Source organism: Syngnathus typhle, linkage group LG2 (assembly GCF_033458585.1).
Source record: "Syngnathus typhle isolate RoL2023-S1 ecotype Sweden linkage group LG2, RoL_Styp_1.0, whole genome shotgun sequence".
NCBI classification, from domain to species: domain Eukaryota; kingdom Metazoa; phylum Chordata; class Actinopteri; order Syngnathiformes; family Syngnathidae; genus Syngnathus; species Syngnathus typhle.
The window spans coordinates 4,550,110-4,568,612 of NC_083739.1; the positions used below are offsets into that span (position 1 = coordinate 4,550,110).

Below are 18,503 nucleotides of genomic sequence, written 5' to 3' on the forward strand. Positions count from 1 at the left end.
TCACCAATGATTACTGTCACATGATTGCTCAACCTCCTCATGGCTGGACAACCTGAAGCAGAGCGAGAAGAAGCACACAAAATCATGTGGAAATAATTTCAATGGCTGCCAAGAGCTGAGGTCACAGTTTAATATTTCAGGGTAATGTAGGTGAGGTGGGGGGGTACTCACAGGTCGTAGTTCAAGTCCAAAATATCGCTTGTGACACCGGTCCGGTAACTTCTCATCTACACGTGCTGGTCAGACAGGAGAACGCAAAGGACCAGACCAAAGCCTTGCAGTTGGAGACTTTTCAATTTACCACGACAAAGTTTTTACTTTTCAATTTATCACGACAAAGTTTTTACTGAGTAGAAAACAACCTGAAGTTGCTCACCTCAAGTGATTTACAAAAGCAAGCAACCAAATGAACTTTTTGTGTGCTCAAATGATGAACAATACACAACAAATGGCGGCAACGTCCGCGATATGAACGCAGCCGGCCATTTTGTGTCTTAGAGGTAAACATAAATCAAATTCACAAAATGTCCACGCACCCAGTTTCTATTGTCTTCTGTTTCTCCCATTTTGAGTAACAAAAAAAAATCCCATTCAAGTGACAGAATTCCAAAAGTGTTTTCAAGTCCGTAATCACAGTTAGATGATTGTAACCCATCCAGATGTTTTTTTTTTAAAACTGCAAGCGCTGCTCCAACGGCAAACTGTCCAACAAGCACTTGAGCTGCTCCTCGCCCAGCTTGATTTTGTCCTCCAGTTTACGCTGTTCCACGATGAGAGCGGACTTCATCTTGACAAAATGGCGGTAATCGTCCAGGCGCTCGTGGTCCAAGTGGGCCTCCATGACGGAGGACACCACACGCTCCCGGCGTTTCAAGTTCTCCTTCAGTTCCTTGGCGTCCTCGTACTGCCGCAGTAGCAGTTTGCGCTTCTCGGTCAGGGTGCGCTGAGAAGATGAGACGGGAGCTGTTAGTCATGTGATCGAGCTGTTATTATCTTCTGAAGGAACCTACCTTCTCCTCCTGTGGAGCTCCATCTTCAAGACTGTTGAGAGCGTTCTCCACACGAGCCAGCCGACCCGAAAGCGAGAGCAACAGGCTCACCACTTTGTCCAGGTCACCCACAAACATCCGAAACTTTTCCAGCTGGTTGGGCAGGCAAAAGCCTTGCACAGCGTTCTCCACCTCCCTTCCCAGAGCCTCGTTGTCCTCCACGTCCTCCTGGAGACTTTGTCGTGCCTCCCGTAGCACGTCCAGCTTCTTGGCCAGGCTTGAGATCAGCTCCTGCTGCAGAGATTCCAGAAAGTTCTTTTTTTTCTTCCTAATTTGAAATATCATGGCTCAATGAAAGTTGGGTCACCTTTTTACTAGCGAGGTCCACATCCAGCTCATCTTCAGAGTCCTGCTCCAGTTCCTTCATATCTTTCATCTTGATGAGGAGCTCAGCCTTTGGAGCTGAAGTGTCGTAATAGGAGGAACTGGGAAGCAGCGAAGCCGCTGCAGACACATCTTCTGCGTCCTTCCTAAGAGCATGGACACAAACACAAGATCAAAGTCAAGATCGGTTTGACTGAAGTCAGAGAAGGTGCATGGTTGGGCTGAAGACAAACCTGCTTAGGGTGGGCAACCTGGAGCCGCTTGAGGGTTTTCTGCGTAGCTGGGCCCCCTCCAGGATCTGCTTCTCTTGGGGAAATAGACCCTCCATCAGGTCCATTGTGGTCTTCCTTCCAGTCTGATCTAAGATCTCCATCAGGGATTTGTCTTTGCCCATGATATCTCTCACCAGCTGCTCTGTCTTGGCATCTTCTTCAGCCATGAGGTTGGACTCGGGAATGCCGGCCTTGAGTCGGAGCTGTCCGGGGTCCTTAATGGAGTTCTGAATGCGGTCGTTGAATGTTGAGGAGGGGCGTGTCTCGTTGGCATCGACTGAAAGAATGTCTGAGCGAGGCTCGGAGACGCCAGACGTGTTGTTGATGTCCATCACCGCTTTGGAGGACTTGGAGTCATTTTCAGATCTGAAATCACACGAGATTTGAATGAATCAATGATTTGGTCATTGTTGCTATCACTAGAAGAGCAAAGCGTTGCGTAACCAGACGTCGAGGAGATGATGCAGACTTTGAGATAAGCCGCTTACCCGAGACAAGGATCCTCCTGCACGGAGACGTCCGTCAGACTCAAAGGCGCAAGAAGGCACAAATGAGAAGAAGACGCCGACTGCTCCTTCTTGCTCTCTGGATCTCGTCTGCCTTCTTCTGATTGAGGAGAGCCGGGAGGGTTGGTACTCCAACTCGACGGGGGCTGGAGCGTGGCAGCAAGGAAATCCTGGGAGAAGTCTGCAGATGGAGAAGATCTGTATCTTTCATGGAACCACGCTAGCTTCTCCTCAGCATCGGTCTCCAAGATGTTCTCAGCAGAGTAAAACCTGCCTTGGATCTTGGCCTCCCACGTTCTCTTCTGTTTGTTCCACGTGGCTTGGTACTCGGCAAAGGTTCCCAGCTTCTGTTGCTCCTGAAGAAGCGCCACACCTCGGGAGCTTTCCGCAGATGGAGGAGTCTCCTGAGCTTCTGCTATCCTCCTACTCTCTTTGCTTTCAACTGCTCTAGCGGGAGCTCGCTTCACATCCGTATCGGACGTCGTAGCCCGTTTCCAAAAGGCTGCCTCGGCCTCAGAGAATTTCATTTGGTCCGAAACTTGACGCGCTCTCTCCACTCCTACTCGATCTATCTTGTCAGGTTCTGAGAAGGAAAGCACCTGTTTGGCTAAGGGGAAACGCTTTCGTCCTCGAACGCGTCCGTGAGAGCTTTTGGTTCCGAGCGGTTCCAGATCACGTCTCTGAAAAGAGGTAGCCTGGAGGACCCGTGCTTGTGCTTCTTTCAAGTTATCTTTGTAGGCGTTTGAGGAGGACACGCAACAACTTACGGAAGCTTCCACGTATTTCCACTCGGCGGGATCTTCTCGGTGGATCAGCGTCGCGGCACTGCAGCTTTTTTGGAGCTGGGCTCGCTTCTGTTGCACTTGATTGCGTAACGTGGTGGCGTAACGGTCACCGCGCCGACTGCTTTTGTCGCCGAGCGTGGAGTCGGAGAGGTTCTTGGAGGACACGATACTCCTTGGCCTGACGTGCGGTTGACTTCTTGTCTCCTGTGCCAGTGAATGAAGCAAAGGCGTTTCCGAGGGGGATATTCGGTGGTCTTTTTGTGGTATCCAGGACTTGTGGAGACTACTTTGGTGAGCTGGGAAAATTCTTTTCATGTCGTTGACATGTGCTTCACTTCTCTTCACGACATCCTGTGGACCAAGACAGTGAGAGCGATCAGAGATCTGAGGGTCAAAGAGGGAACCGTTTGTCAGAAGACCATTGCGCCCCATCTCCAGCTTTACAGAGTATTTGTCATCTTCTCGACTTGCGGCTGAGGAGCACCACGTCAATTTATGGCTGGAGGCTTTGGTGGGCAGATCTTGTAAACTGCGATAATAACTTCCGACACTCTGAGTCTTGGTGGGAGGAGCTAAGCACGATTTGGGATGAAAGAGCCTCTCGTCGTTGGATCGTTTGTGGTGAGAAGGTCCGTTTGATTGTCTGATATCAGTGGTGGACAATGAGAAATGCTTGTTTGGGTGGACTTGGTTGAGTTCAAGAGCTTTGTCTGACAGTGATGTGACGCTACATCTGGACTTGCCTTCGGCCAACCTTTCAAGTGACCAAGTCTTTGGAGTTTTGTCGGATCCCTCAGAGTACGGCAGCCTGCTTGTGGCAACACGGCCTCCATCACGCAATAGAGAAGGTGGAGGAGAAGATTCAGACTTCTTTTCCGGTACCTGCCACAGTGAACTGATGCTGGGCCTAAATCGACTTGACGTCCATGAAGAGTTCCGCTCATCCAACTGAAGGTCTGAAGTCTGAAGGTAGTCCACTGTCAGGTGACCTTCATCCCCAAGAGCCTTGAAAAAAATGTTTTCTGCACTGGTTCCCTTCCTGCCGAGTGAGTCTAGAACCAGAGGGTTGGATCCAATGGAGAAGCAGCCGAATGTGACTTTTCGGCCTTCTGAAGCGGCCAGAGGTTTGCTGATGCTGGTGTATTTTGTCGGAGAAGTACGATCTGGTGTGAAAGGGTGAGCAGGGCGCTCCAGTTTCTCCATAACACGCGCTGAGCCGAGCTGGACGGTTGGTAGCTGCTGGTTATTCTGGCCTGGTTGACTGGACCACTCTTTGAGCCTGGTGTGGAAAGTCACATGAACATTTAGGGTTAGGCCACCAAGATGGATGGATTTGTTGGATGGAAGGATGGATGGAAGGATGGATGGATGGATGGATGGATGGATGGATGGATGGATGGATGGATGGATGGATGCATGATGAATGGGTGCATGATGAATGGACGGATGGATTTGTTGGACGGAAGGATGGATGGATGCATGATGGATGGATGGATGGATGATAAATGGATGCATGATGAATGATGGATTTGTTGGACGGAAGGATGGATGGATGCATGATGGATGGATGCATGATGAATGGATGCATGATGAATGGATGGATTTGTTGGACGAAAGGAAGGATGGATGGACGGATGGATGGATGCATGATGGATGGAAGGTTGGATGAACAGATGCATGATGGATGGATGGATGGATGGATGGATGGATGGATGGATGCACCATGATTGGTCCAATGACTGAGCGGTTGAGCTTTGAATGAAGCATCCAAAGTTATCAAGCTCACCTTGCTTCCTTTTGCTGCCACACTGGCACTATGCCGCTTTGGTTGCCGAGGCTCTCCGACTCCTTCCCGTTCAGTTTGGAGACGTGCCAGGACTGAGGCTGTGAGCTCAGATCATTCTTCCTGTTGAACGGAAAGCAATCGAGTTCTTTCAAATGCTGTCATCATCGTCGCAAATTGCAGATGCAGCTACCGAGCTTCGACCGTGTCTCTTTTTGCTATCTGGGTCGACTTGCAGAACAGAGGAACTTCTAATTTGGTCTGACCTACCCTTTGAGGTGATTCTTCCTGGTTTGCATGTTGGGGAAAAAACATGACTCTGAGCATTCGTGTGTGAAAGTAGGGAAAATATTGATTCACTTGACAAACTAAATATAAAAACAAGTGAAGCAGAAGAACGGAGTTGTCCAGTCCTAAGCGCTACGTGACCAGAGGGGGCTTGCTACATGTACCTCATGGAGCTTCGCAAGATCTTGGTGAGAAAGCACCTTGCCACGAGAACCTCGCTTTCTGACGGCATGGTGCGTGCTGACACAACATCAACCATTTTAGCCCTGATAATGGCGAGCAAAGGGGAGGAAAAAAAAAAAAAAAAAAAAGCAAAGACATTTGAAGCAAAGTCACAAAGACCGCCAAGCCTTCAACTCAATGACACTCAACTGAAGAGACAAAAATGAGGCTAGCAGACCTGCAACTTGTGTTACCTTTGTAGTTTTGCGCTCCAAATGTAAGCGGCTACAAAAAGGTTTCACGCTGCCAGGCTCTGATGGAAGCACATTCTTTCCACAGAGGAATGTAGGGAGGTATTTTCCTTTCCTCCCATGCTTTGGAGCTCTGGCTCCGAGCAGTCCGAGTGCTCAGGCTATAATGTGGGAATGACACATAAAAAAAAGTCTACGTTATAATCTGTGCATGAGAGAAACTGAGGTGAAGGTCACGTTATTGTCAACATTATTGTGATGAGTCTGTTTTTTTCAAGACTGGCTTTTCACTCCTTCCACAACTTCAAAATGGAGCATTCGCCAGTTGATTTGAAGTGGGCAAGAAGCCTTGTGGTTCTGGCAGTACCAACTCAAACACCGATTTGGACATATCTGACAAATTAAATTGTGTATAAAGAGGAAAAAAAAAAAACTCACCTAAATGCTCACGTATTTCCAACCATGTGACTTTTCCCTGTAGAGAAGTTGGACTTTTCGGCGCCATTGGACAGAACCAACAAGTGCAACACACTGCTGGGAGATCTCCGCAGGGATTATAAAGGGGGGGGGGGGGGATTGGAGAGAAGGGGAGGAGTTCTTGACCAGCACGGTGTCCTTGCTGTAATCTAGGATTTTAAAAAGGCGCTCACACTCAATCAAAGGCGTGTGTAAAAGTTGGATCCTGTTGGTTCCCCAGGGGCGCAGTCCAGAATATATTTATTTGACAGTGCAGGCTTGTGTTTTTTTATCTGTGTCCTCCAGGCAGCCGAAAAGCAACATTTTTCCTGTGGAGATAAAAAACAATTTTATTCTGAGTCACTGCATTGCCTCCCAAGTCACCTGAGCCTCTCTCGGACTCAACAGCCTGCTGACAGCAGGCCCCAAACATACAAACGGGTCCAAACCCGGCCAACACAAAGCAAAGTGCCGTAGTCATCACCATTGAGCTTTGTGCCTGTTAGGACAATAACCTGACAGTCTTGCTCCTAAATCCAGAGTTGACAACAAAGCACCAATCACTCACTCGTCCTAAAGTTTCACAAGTTATCTCGCTGTTATTATCTCCAACTCACACACGAGTACCTGATTTAATCACTCTTCTCTCAAAAGTACATGATTTGATCAGAGAAGATGAAGGAAATGGAGTGGAAGCAGGAAGTGGAGAGGTTCGAAGCGGCCATTCTGTGCCAACACAAAGCGATGGTCCACTCACCTTGGCAACATGGGCTGGGTTGGGTCGTACCATCCTCCTGTTGCGACAGGGGGGAGGAAGGGGGGTGCTTGGACACGCGCACACCCGAGGGAAACTCACAAAACTCGTTTTACAGATTCCAATTTTTCTTGTTAGCTTCCTCATCAGCATCATCAACTGCGTTTATTTGTCTGTCCCGGCGAGCAGATCTCGCACTTCACCTCCGAGTGTCTCCACCCCCCCAACCCGCAAACGCTGGAGCCCAACAAGTGGCTTTGCAACTCATAATTGGATTCAAACGTCACTACGCTAAGCACTCGGGAAGATGTCTGACTACAAGTGAAAGTGAAACAGAGAAGATATTTTCCAGGAGGTTCCATCACGTCGTGCAGGAGCAACCTGAGAGATCTGATTAAAAATGGAGTCGTGTCCTGTAACCCGAAGACATCTGCGCCATGTTCTCGTGGTTTCACTCGTAAAATTGATCCTTCATGGACCAAGAGGTGCCAATTTCTGCAGGAAATTCTTCAAATGTGGTAGAAAGCAACAGTTCCATGCGTTCTTAAAATTCTGCCCCATAAAAATACGCACCAAGAGTCCCACTAATTTAACAAACACGGCTTAATCTAGATTCATTTTTGGTACTCAAGACAAATTCCACATATAAACTTCGCATTTGTCATTGCTGCAGGAAATGATTTGACATTGACTGAGATATTCCTCAAAAAAAAAATATGAATAGTCATGAATTTCAATATCTTTAATGAAAAGTAATTAAATTAGCCGCAACAAACAGAAAACAAATGCTGCAGTGCTACTTTGAACTATGCATAACCGTGACAATCTGGGTGAAGAGCAAATCAGAACATCATCATAATTCGTGTTAAGTGTGACCAAACAAACTTGTGTGCATGCGTCTTGTGTAAAACCACACGGAGAAAAATATATTAAGACAAAAGGTGAACAAACTAATCACATCATTATGTGACCATTGATAAATATAAAAAAGCGACATCACATTTTAGCAGCATTGTCGGCATATGTTGCCAAAGTGGGTCAAAACTTAATAATAATCACACTTCGAAATAGATCTGAAATATTCTAAAAGGTTGTTCAGTGCACAGAAGCAGCAGTGACAACTCTCCATTGGCAGACAAAATAAATAAAATAAAACAACTTAAAGGAACACGAGCGCTGTAACTTCCACGCATCACGTGGAAAATAACCGCACCGCATTTCTATAGCTGTGCCACCTTGCAGCTACTGCCGGGCCAAGGTGGGCTTAGGCCCGACATACAGTAGGAGGAGCATTTACTCCGCATCGGGATCCTGCTGGTGCCGTCGGCGCCGCCCGCTGAACGTAAAGCAAAGGCGCTGGCCTTGGGTGGTTGCCGTGATGGTGAAGATGTTCTCCCCGTGCTCTGGACTCTGGCGTGGCGCAAGGTTGGCGAGGTCGCTGGAGTGGAGACATAATAATATTGTCCACGTGTGTAAAAAGTTGAGTAGAAATCTGAGAGGCGCCGATTACTCACGGGAGGTCATGCAGCTTGGAGAACCAAAGTTCTGGTTAGTAGCAAGTAAAGAAGCGTTGGGGACACTTTGAGCTCGGGAAAGGTTGGGCAAGCTGCTCTGGGTCTTATCTGAAAGATACAAAAAGAGAACATCTCATCCAAAATGTCCAATTGTGTGCTTCTTTGTCATTCAAGTCAAGTTTGAAGAAGTTTCAATTTTTCCTCACCTGGACCTGTTCTGGAAGGCTGGCGTAATCGGCCTGCGGAGGGGCGAGGCTGGGCGGAGGGATGTACGGACAGGAAGCTGCTGCTTTGCAAGTTTCGGTCGCTGGAGAAGGTGCGGGCGCGCTGTGGGTAGAGCTGACCTTTGCCGCCAGCTTCGTCTTCCGGGTCGGGGCGAGCGCTGAGCGGGAGGGTGACACTCCGGCTGCGTCGGGTGGCCAGGGCGGATGAAGTGCTGGCGCAAGCTTGCCTGAGTTCTGGGCGAGCGGGTTATGAGGAATAGCACGGCAAACGCAACCAGAGGCGGGACTGTCACATCACGATTAAAGTCTGACTCGAGTAAAGTCATGTGACAAGAGTCCCCACCTCTGACACGCGCTCACACACACACACACAATCGATCACCTGGAAGGGTTAATGAAGCTAAAGTAGCGATGAGCTCTGAGGTCTGCAGTTAGTGGGGGCATGACGGCAATTAGACAGAAAGAAAGAAATGGAATTGTTGCTTTTGGGTTTGGACTTACTCTCCTCTTGCAGCCGCGCCACCACTTGCACATCAGTCAGATCCTTCAGTTTGTAGCCATGAGGGACCAAGTTATCCTCGTCCGGCCCAGGAGGGATGACGGCAAGGTCAGCCTGTTGCCGAGGGCTGCTGCGGCGCCGCGGGCTGCTGTTGCTGCCTGGCAACCCAGAAAAAGTACGTTTGTCTTCATTTTCAGATGCTGACACTTGACTTTTTTTTTTTATAAATAATAATATATATTATAATAATAATATAAATAATAAAAAATGAAAAAGTAAAGCTCTCCTCGCTCATTGAGACCAAAGCAGGCTTACCACGCGTCAGATGGGGGATGAAGGTGGGAGTCCTTGCCCTCCCACTGGGGCTCTGAGAGTGAGCTAAAGAAAGAGGAAAACAAAAATAAGTTTTTTTTTTGTTTGTTTTTTTTAATTCCCCCCCAAGCATAACTTTGGTTGGTTTGTGAGTTCCATGTGGGTTACCGTGAGTCTCAGGCGACCGTGGGCTGCTGATGGGGGACACGACCGGAACTTTGCCGACAGGCGGAGGGGTTGTGGTGGGCCCAGGGCTGGACAGTACTTGACGCCAGCACAAAGCTGAAGATGCTGAAAGGAAAAGCTAGTTTCAGAGTGAGGACAACAAATCAGTTGTGTTTAACTTTTGAATTTCTCAACAATCCATTTTTCAATATTTATTAACTTGAGAGTTGCAAGCATTTCTTGGGAGGTTCTTGTAAAGAGTTGACGAAACATTTGAATAGACTATTGACCTGACAAAGGCGTCTTTGAAAAGCCTAGCGTTAGCTCATCTGCGCCGCCTGTCACCATGCAGCGTCCTGAATAAAACGCTTTTGTCTGAAAACAAAGCTGACAGGAAAGGAAGGATCCCCAACTGCTCAATAGATTGAATAAAGTGATAAGCACACCTTGCATTCTCTTACCAGATTCCAGTTGGAGATGCATGAAACGCCTCGCTACCTTCCATTCGGGAGCCTCCAGAACATGGCGGCACCATTGTAAGGGGGTGACAGGATCTTGGGAGTTCTTTTTTGTTTGGGGCGGCACATACAACCTGTCAAAGACACACTGTCAAATTTATTTGCATATGGAAAATCTTGGCTAACCCATACAAGAATGTAAAAAAAAAAATAATTCACTGGTTGTGCTTTTTTCAATTTTAATGCTTGTCAATATTTTGCAAAACTTATGCTAAAAAGTAGCAACAATATTTACACTATTTGTTATCTGAGAGTAATAATTAATAGTTAAATCTAAATAAGAAATGCCACACCTAGATAATGTTAGATTTGTAGTAAACAAATAATTTCCAAAGCAATTCAATTACATCCTGATAAACATGTCCAAACAAAGATTTAAAGCTGAAGTGACTAAATGCCAAAATAATTTTCCTGCATGGACAGCTTGGCGTTATGTGAGCTTTGCAGCAGGACAAACTAACTCGTGAAAAGCATATTTTTTCCTAATGTACAACAACAAGCAAGACACTCACCAAGTCTCATGATCAGAAAATCCAGTCGCGTCCAAGTCCAAAAGTTCCACCTCGTCCAGAACTAACGGTTCGTAATGCTTCTGCAAATACTGGATACGGTCTTCAGGCGCTCTCGGTGAGCCCAGCTGACACGGAAGCGGCTTCCAAGCTCGACCACAGGGCCCGGTTGGAAGCTTCTGCTTGTTGAGGAGCTCCAGGCTGAGGACGAGCTTATGCACCCTCCTCAAATGCAGCTCGCTTTTCGCAAGGTTCTTCTTGAGGTCCACGTTAACCAAGTTCACTGCAGTCTCCATCGGATCTCTCGATCGAGTCAACCGTGAAAGGGTCAATCTGGTGGCTCTTTCCGTTAATTGAAAAAAAAAAAGTTACTCCGCCCACTCCACAAAAGCCGCCTCTTTGAGACAGTGCCACGCTCATAAATAAATAAATAAATAAATAAATCTTACTTTATAAATGTGTGACTTTTATTTCCACGCCGATTACTACAGCGTAACTTCACAATTTGTTTGTAGCTGGTGGAAATTAAAATCACATGAGCTTTTCGTTCATTTGTCGCCATCTAGTGGTTATGCCGATTACAGCATAACTCCACAATTTGCAGCTAGTAGAAATTAAAATCACACGGTCTTTTCGTTCATTCGTCGCCATCTACTGGTTACGCCGATTACAGCATAACTTCACAATTTGTAGCTGGTAGGAATTGAAAGCACATGGGTTTTTCGTTCATTTGCCGCCATCTAGTGGTTACAGCATATCATTACCCCTCAAGCATCCATACGGGTCAGTTTTCCCACCCTGCCGCACTATAAATGTTGGCCAAAAAAACCCATGAAAGATCATACAATTGTTAATCTGGTATTACTCTTGAAAAATATTTTTTTGTGATTTAAATGATCAGATTTATGTGTACATTTGACAGCAAAACCTGATTGTTGTATTAAAGTCACTATTTTTCTGTAGCACCAGATAAGCAAGTTACATTTTTAAGGAGACGGCTGCTGAATTCAGAACTATTTTTTGATGACACAAGTGTTGGAATTGGATCGACATTATTTCTTTTCAAAAATATGCAGAACAGTTACAGTAGTTTAATCCAAGTCGTTTTGGACACAAGCACCTGCTGGCTGAGAGCCAAATGACTCATGTTCCGTCATGAATGATAACGTTTTCGGAATCGGAGCCCATCTCAGTTCCATTTGTCAAGTTTCCTAATGACTAGCTTGTCATTATTTCACAAGTTCTGGTCCACCCTCAACGTTTCTTCCAGGTGAATTTTTTCCTAGCACCTTCTTGACCGGGCTTCTTCCTCTCCCTCAGTCTGGGATCAGAAGTCAGAAGACCAGCTGTCCAATGAAGACAAAAGAAACAACTCCAACATTTGAGAACAATTTGAGCAATTGTCACGAAAAAAAAAAAGTACCGTAATTTTCGGACTATAAATCGCGTATTTTTTCATAGTTTGGGTGGGGGGGGCGACTTATACTCAGGAGCGACTCATATACATGTTTTTTTTTTCACTTTTTTGGGCATTTTATGGCTGTTGCGACTTATACTCCGGTGCGACTTATAGTCCGAAAATTACGGTAGCTGCCCGGCCGGCATCCTCACCTTGCCTCATGATCTCAACCTCTCTCTCAGAAACAAAGCTGCATAGGGCGTGGGAGATGGCGTGTCGCAGCGCCCCCGCCTGGCTGGAGCGCCCGCCACCGCTCACGCTGCTCTCCACGTCAAAGCGTCCCAGCATGCCCATGAACTGGAGCGGGAACATCAGCTGCTCTCTGTCCACACAACACCCAAAGTGGACAAAGACGATAAAATCAACTGCAACGTGTAATATTCTCACAAAGCTGAACTTCTTGGTTTATTAGCATAAAATGGCGTTGACTCCCATGGAGAGTTTCCAATTGCCATGCATCCTTAGCGACGTGGTCGAGTGACTCCGCTTGCCAGCACATATTGGGAAAAACGCCTGACTCGGCAACGGCGGGAAGATGCGGGCGTGTGAGGTTGCTGACACGGATGCTCTCAACTGTGTCATTAATTCACAACAAGGCGATAAAGACACGGCGTGTGGTGGGAGGAGTAATTGGAGAAGAGAAAAAAATTAAAAAATAAGGCTCCCGCCAACCTGTCTTGTAACACGTTGAAGTACCGGACGTAGCTCAGCCCGTTAACGGTGACACTTCCAGAGCCGCCATCTCTCAGAACCACCGAGGCGTTGGATGACTTTCTTCGTCCTGAGAGTCAACAAACAGGGCAACGATGGGTTTCCATTTTTTCTTTTCATCCTAAAATCCTGATCCGAGTCCGCCTCTACCTTGTGAAGCGCTAAAAGCCAGGCCCTTTTCGTCCTTCTCCAGAGGTGGGATTGTCTGCTTCCTGGACTGAGTCTGGAGTTCCTGGCGGTAACGGAGGACAAACTGCTCCTCCATGGCGCAGTAAGGCAGAGACAGCAGCCGCTCCATTAGCTGAAGGAAGCGAGTATACTGCAAGGACATCACAGTTGAGCTTGCGTGTGGACCCATAAACTCAAACGGCGTTTGTGCGGAAAGGCTTACATCATGAACGGAAATGGGCTCCACCAGCAACTCCTCCAGCTCCTCCTTCAGGAGCCACCTGCTTGTGCCGAGGGGGCTAATGAGAGATGGACAGTGCCGTTACACTCGTGGTAACAATAACGTGACTCCTCGGTCCCCCCCGAAGCAATTCCTGCACCCACATGGGCTTGACGTCCTGGTCGAAGAGTCCTTTGACACGCAGACGATCCTGATGCTTCTCGATGTTGACGATTTTACTCTGTGTGTCCTAAAAAGGATCACGAATGGAATTTAGGATTCGTTTTGTTTTTAGGCAGAACTGGAGGCAAACTCACGTGCATTAAACTGTAGTAAGCCTGTTTGCCTGTGTAAAACAGGAAGTGAAACGGCCGCCCGTCCGGCCCCCATTGGACAGCTGCGAGAAGAAAACAGGCCAACGTTAGTTCCGAAGAGCAACGGGCAAAACGTTTTCGTGTCGGCGTGGTGTACCTCGCTGCTTTGGGAAAATTTCCTCCGGATGCTGATGGAGAAACGCAAAAATAAGGTTTTTATTTTTTTTTTAACGTGATAGTTCAGAAAACATGTCGAGTCAGAGTGTTGACCTTCATGAGGGGCCGCGCCTTCTTCTCAAACAAGCCCGAGGGGAAAAGGTAGGCGATGCTTCTCTGCAGCGTGGCAGAAAAAAAAAAAACATTTTAGAAGAAAGTAAAAACAATGACAACAGATGAGGTCGAAGGTCATGGAGACAGCAGGACGCAAGCTGCCCGCGGGTTCAAGGAAAGGTGAGCTCATTTTGCGGCAACTCTGACAGCCAGCGGACGATTCAGACAAAGTTCAGCAAGTGTGCTCACTAAGCGTCCAACAGATGCTCTTCTCTGTTTTTCGGGCGTCACGGATGGGCGAGCAGGTGGTGCGCAGGCGGCACCTTGACATTTCAGCTCGTCATCAGCAGCGGAGGAACAACAAAAGGCTCTCGCAGTTCGACAAGAAGCGTGGTAAAAGGCAACGACAGATGAAGTCACCCCTGCGTCCCCCCCTCGCAATATGGCGGCCATTCCCAAGAGGGCGCCAGCTGAACATTTAATGGGCATCACAACGGCTTTCATTTTTGGGTGGCATGGAGGTAAAGAAATTAAATACAAGTCATCGGCACAGACTACGACAAATACTCTTATCATTTCAGAATAAAATACAAATTCCAGGCTTACATCTATGTCCTCTTGAGTGAAATTCTCAGGGTCCTCTCCCATCATGTTGGCCAGGTGCCGCTTGCCGAGATTGAATTCCTCCACCTGCTTCTCGATAAACTCCATCGTAAACTTTTTGGGGCCAGCGGCAGCCAAGTTCTTCCTGTGCATGATGGCACTTGTGCATATCTGTCTCCGGGGTACCTAGAGGAGAAGATGCATAGAGTTTTATTATTTTTTCAATGTTCTAACACAAACATTGCATTGGTGAAGAAAACAACAAATTTGCAGGGGTTCACCAACGTGACGTCATAGCCCGCATCAGAGATAAGTTTGAAACAGGTTGAATAAGGCACAAACGAAACTTCGGGTTATTCAGAAATTAGCATAATACTATCGAAGATTATTTTACTTTACCAGGAGTTGAAGGGTGATGTGAGATATCAACATCTGTACTGAATGTTATCTTTCATGAAACGTGTGCATACGAAACGTAATGCGTGAGACTAGTACAGTAAAAAAAGTGAGGAAATTCCTTAGTTCTTAAATTACTACATAATTCGCTTGAAACATAAAATCATATTTCCGTATTGTCGTAACATAGCAACTGTAAAACGAGTTCTGATAGCAAGAAGATGCTAGCTCAAGGGCATATCCTTTTTAATCTTGTTTTTATATCGTTGAAACTCCCAACTGGGAAAATATTCATCGCCGATAACAAAAAACTTACCTGCCGATTCGCCTGTGACGAGACTCTTGAACAAGATGTCCCACATTTTGTGAGAAAAGAACCCAGTGCTCGCGTACACGGCGCCGCCATGATGGCTGGCTAAAAGTGACGTCACATCGGAAGTTGACGTGACGTTTAGCCAGAGATACGCTTGCGTAACGTGCCTGTATGACGGCCATATTGGTAGGGGCAACGTTCCCATCGAAGGGCACACACACACACACACACACACACACACACACACACACACACGCATACATGGATACATACACATAAACAAGAATATATAGTTATCTGAATTAAAAATACAAGGACACATGGTATAGTGAGTAGATAATATTAATCACATTATTTATTACATATTCTTACATTCAAAGATTTAATTGAATGAGGTATTAATCTGTCGTTTATTTGTTCCCCTCACTCCCTTCTCTCGTTCTCTTTCTGTCTCTCTCTTTCTCTATCATACTGTGTATGCAAAAACATGCCTGGTATACAATTTATTCCCATATGTTATAAACAAGTAGCTCAATGACAAAATTCCTTCCTCCCAAAAGGCATTTTAACCAACAAAAACAAATAATGCACTGTAAAGTGGATAATAACAGGCACATGATGGCATGCAGGCCACAACACAAACTGCCAGAGCTGACAAATGAAGTAACAAGTAAACTGAATGTTGAAACAAAACATCTTTCAACAATAAAGTAATGATGAATAGGCCACTTCCGCTTTTGTAATGGAGGGGCTCTCCAGTCCACATCACAGCATGACATATCTAGTGAGGAAAAAAAGCAGCTATTTTCCAAACACAAAGCAAACAGGCCAGATAACGTTACGGAAAACAAAATCTGTTCCTATTTTACTCGAATCCAACCATCACTCCAATCCCAGTTTACCCATCCCAGACTGACTTCACAACCTAACCACTAGAATGCACAAAATGTATGTGTAGAGTTTGTGTGCATGATACAGAGCATTATGGCTACAGATCAATGTTGCGTGTCTTCACTTTGATAGAGTTGGAACAGGAACATGGAAAGATTAATCACAGTGAAGGGGCACTGACTCCAGGCCGGTGCCAGTCGATTTGGCCGTGTGGTTAGATTGCCTCAAGGAGGCCTGTCGTCACTTGGATGATAAACAATGTTTGCCCCTTTCTCTTGCCACCAGCGTCCTCCTGCCCACCAAGAAAAATAGTTTTCGACCTGCCTTCTCTAATTCACAGTGGAGTTACCGGTTGGGACATTAATCATCCGTTCCTCATCTCACAGGAGACTTGTCGTGGGCGGACTGCAAGGAGATCTTCAAATTTCACTTTTTCCTGATGACAAGCTGGGGTTTGTTTATAAACACTGCAGGGGTAAGGCGATGCTGCGGAAAATAAAATCACAAACCCATCCGAGACTCGCCGCTGATTTCCACAATAGGCCACATTGACCTCCCTTTTCTCTTAAATGAAGTGGCACCCTTTTAATTATGCGCCTAAAACAGCAATGGAACATACACATCCCAACAGAGGATATCACACCGTGGAATTAAACCAAGAGCTCCTTCCCCCACTTTGCCGAGGACGAAGGCTTTACTATTGCCAAGCTGAGGCTTTTCTCCCGTCATTATTTCCATGCCGCTTTCCGCTGATTTCCTAATATCCTTAGCGCCGTGCGAAGGGATAAGCCCATCATGCTGAAACATGACTACAAACCGTTCACGGCTCTAAAGAATCCATTATGGTTCCTCCACAAACACGGAAACTCGAATGGCCACTTTCCTCGTGCTCCTTTATTTACCCTCGGTGCCGCGGCGCGGGGGGATTCAGCGCACTGCCAGACAGCCACGCTGGATTTAATTACAAGTGGTCATTCATACCGCAAATCACTTAGCAGACATTTTGAATTTATATTGTAGTGCGTAACAGAAGTATTGTAAAAAGTTCAAGGCTCGGGGAAAAGATGGGTGGCGTGCGTTGAATTGCAGCAGGCGCGCGTTCATTCCCTAAGGCGCACCCCGCCCCCTCGCCCCGCCCCCTCGCACGCACGCACACAGGTATGTCAAAAATCTGCAGATTACAGAGAACTGTCCCTGAGTGGAAATTAATTTGCCACCAGTAATAGATAAAGACATTTTATTGAGATGCGTAAAGGGAACCGAAGTGCCAGCGATGACCTGTAGGAATCAGCCCTCATCAATATCACGATAATTACAAAGCACTTCTGGCAGCGCGTGAAATGAAGTGCGCGTGCAACAGATTGAGCGGCGGCCATAGTTGTCTGCAGGTATTAGAGCGCCTTCTCCTCACGGTGCCTCCACGGGCCCAAGTGCTGCCTGAGCCCCACCGCAAGTCTTGCTCCGTTTGGGTCCGCTGTATCTGCGGATAATAGCCTTTGACAGTTTGGAAGAAAATGATAACAAACGGAATGAGACAGTGTTCTGGCAAATTGTTCAGAAATACAATCCTCTCCAAAAGTATTGGAACGAGGAGGTCTGTTCATTGATCGACTGGAAACTTTTGCTTTGATTGAAAGCGCCTAAATAAATAAATAAATAAATAAATAAATAAATAAATAAATAAATAAATAAATAAATAAATAAATAAATAAATAAATAAATAAATAAATAAATAAATAAATAAATAAATAAATAAATAAATAAATAAACCCTCAATTAGATGAATTGGAAATATAAAGATACATGCGATACAAGAAGCCATTTCAGGTAAAAATTAAGCTTGTCTCCATGCTTATATAGCCAATTTATTTTTTTATTTATTTGCTTATTTGCTTATTTGCTTATTTACTTATTTATTTATTTATTTACAAATGTTGATTTTAAATGTATTTATTGGAATTATTAATCGGAATCTATATTCCAATCAATACATTTAAAATCAACATTTGTCACCGTTATGAAAAATTTTTTACACATGCACGCATTCAAATAAAAGCCAACGTAATTTTCACGCAGGTTCAGATCCAAATCCATCTTCGGGAGTGACGATAATGATAATATTATGATAGCTGACATTCTCCTTAAGATTTAATCATGACAAACATGATATATTTGCAGCATTGAGGCGGCCCACACAACTCTCGCACACCCGCTTACAGCAAAACCGTGTTTCCGATATGACCTTCCACCTCAGTTCCGAGAGGTTGATCCAAATGTTTCCCAACATCCACATCCATCCCTCACCTGGAACCACTTTGTCGACCAGCTCACCCCGTTGCCCTCTCACACGCCGTATTGAGTTCCCCCAACAGCTGAAAGGTTACTTCAGTCCATCTCTGGCTTGAAGAGATGACATGACTACTTTCCTTCCCCTTCTTCCCTCTCGGTGTTTTGTTCATTTGAACGGCTGGAGAGGAAGGAAACCATTTCAGACTGAACGAACTGGGGCCTGGCTCATTGGAGAGGAAGAGGATTTGCTTTGGAAGGTAGACAGGACGAAACCTGAGACTTCTCCAAATGTCTGGGAATGACCGAAGAAAAACATCCGGCACCCCGGTTGCCCTCCTCATCCCCCTGAAACTTTTCCCCATAATGAGCCCAGTCTGCTCCAATGTAAGGTCCCAAGAGGGGGGGGGGGGGGCAAACACTCAAGCGCATTGTACACATTCTATTCAAGTTCATAGACATCTATAAAAACACACCACTGGAAAAACCTGTCAAAGCGTG

General features: G+C 46.1%; 3 protein-coding genes and 1 long non-coding RNA gene across 6 annotated transcripts; 1 reads left to right on the forward strand and 3 right to left on the reverse strand.

Moving 5' to 3' along the window:
* Positions 1 to 128: 128 nt before the first annotated feature.
* LOC133150193 (protein Shroom2-like) lies at positions 129 to 6,623 on the reverse strand. Of its 3 annotated transcripts, none has more exons than XM_061272571.1 (9): positions 6,504 to 6,623; positions 5,859 to 6,205; positions 5,424 to 5,581; positions 4,723 to 4,842; positions 2,134 to 4,215; positions 1,607 to 2,011; positions 1,357 to 1,519; positions 1,011 to 1,280; positions 129 to 943 (listed from the first exon to the last, which is right to left on the reverse strand). In XM_061272571.1, exons 5-9 carry the CDS (start codon positions 4,137 to 4,139, stop codon positions 671 to 673), a joined length of 3,117 nt encoding a protein of 1,038 aa, XP_061128555.1. In that variant the 5' UTR covers positions 4,140 to 4,215; positions 4,723 to 4,842; positions 5,424 to 5,581; positions 5,859 to 6,205; positions 6,504 to 6,623; the 3' UTR covers positions 129 to 670. The 3 variants fall into 3 exon arrangements, with proteins under 3 accessions (XP_061128555.1, XP_061128554.1, XP_061128556.1); XM_061272570.1 differs by having other exon boundaries at positions 1,011 to 1,283; XM_061272572.1 differs by lacking the exons at positions 5,424 to 5,581; positions 5,859 to 6,205; positions 6,504 to 6,623 and adding exons at positions 4,990 to 5,007; positions 5,172 to 5,266 and having other exon boundaries at positions 1,011 to 1,283.
* An 812-nt stretch (positions 6,624 to 7,435) lies between these two features.
* On the reverse strand, positions 7,436 to 10,712 carry LOC133150228 (SLAIN motif-containing protein 1-like). Its single transcript, XM_061272617.1, has 8 exons — positions 10,375 to 10,712; positions 9,806 to 9,936; positions 9,348 to 9,470; positions 9,183 to 9,245; positions 8,870 to 9,025; positions 8,351 to 8,602; positions 8,145 to 8,252; positions 7,436 to 8,068 (listed from the first exon to the last, which is right to left on the reverse strand). The coding sequence occupies exons 1-8, from the start codon at positions 10,665 to 10,667 to the stop codon at positions 7,851 to 7,853; spliced, it is 1,344 nt and encodes a 447-aa protein (XP_061128601.1). The 5' UTR covers positions 10,668 to 10,712; the 3' UTR covers positions 7,436 to 7,850.
* Positions 10,713 to 11,406: 694 nt separating this feature from the next.
* On the reverse strand, positions 11,407 to 14,939 carry mrps9 (mitochondrial ribosomal protein S9). The gene is made up of 11 exons (XM_061272616.1): positions 14,829 to 14,939; positions 14,120 to 14,302; positions 13,514 to 13,576; positions 13,401 to 13,431; positions 13,247 to 13,326; positions 13,094 to 13,179; positions 12,933 to 13,008; positions 12,692 to 12,860; positions 12,503 to 12,611; positions 11,983 to 12,152; positions 11,407 to 11,717 (listed from the first exon to the last, which is right to left on the reverse strand). The coding sequence occupies exons 1-11, from the start codon at positions 14,916 to 14,918 to the stop codon at positions 11,626 to 11,628; spliced, it is 1,149 nt and encodes a 382-aa protein (XP_061128600.1). The 5' UTR covers positions 14,919 to 14,939; the 3' UTR covers positions 11,407 to 11,625.
* LOC133150229 (uncharacterized) lies at positions 13,312 to 14,067 on the forward strand. The gene is made up of 2 exons (XR_009713741.1): positions 13,312 to 13,693; positions 13,819 to 14,067. It is a non-coding gene; the product is annotated as an uncharacterized LOC133150229 (long non-coding RNA).
* Positions 14,940 to 18,503: the final 3,564 nt, after the last annotated feature.

Excerpts from the sequence above, each read along its gene's own strand:
- LOC133150193 (XM_061272572.1), bottom strand. The coding sequence starts at position 5,266 with ATGGTTGATGTTGTGTCAGCACGCACCATGCCGTCAGAAAGCGAGGTT. Across the intron at positions 1,520-1,606 it reads AGGTTGCCCACCCTAAGCAG|GAAGGACGCAGAAGATGTGT; the intron begins GTTTGTCTTCAG and ends CCATGCTCTTAG. Across the intron at positions 944-1,010 it reads GAGCTCCACAGGAGGAGAAG|CGCACCCTGACCGAGAAGCG; the intron begins GTAGGTTCCTTC and ends TCATCTTCTCAG.
- LOC133150228 (XM_061272617.1), bottom strand. The coding sequence starts at position 10,667 with ATGGAGACTGCAGTGAACTTGGTTAACGTGGACCTCAAGAAGAACCTT. Across the intron at positions 9,471-9,805 it reads GCATCTCCAACTGGAATCTG|CATCTTCAGCTTTGTGCTGG; the intron begins GTAAGAGAATGC and ends TTTTCCTTTCAG. Across the intron at positions 9,246-9,347 it reads ACGGTCGCCTGAGACTCACG|CTCACTCTCAGAGCCCCAGT; the intron begins GTAACCCACATG and ends CTCTTTCTTTAG.
- mrps9 (XM_061272616.1), bottom strand. The coding sequence starts at position 14,918 with ATGGCGGCGCCGTGTACGCGAGCACTGGGTTCTTTTCTCACAAAATGT. Across the intron at positions 13,432-13,513 it reads AGGCGCGGCCCCTCATGAAG|CATCCGGAGGAAATTTTCCC; the intron begins GTCAACACTCTG and ends TTTCTCCATCAG. Across the intron at positions 12,612-12,691 it reads GGCTTTTAGCGCTTCACAAG|GACGAAGAAAGTCATCCAAC; the intron begins GTAGAGGCGGAC and ends GTTGACTCTCAG.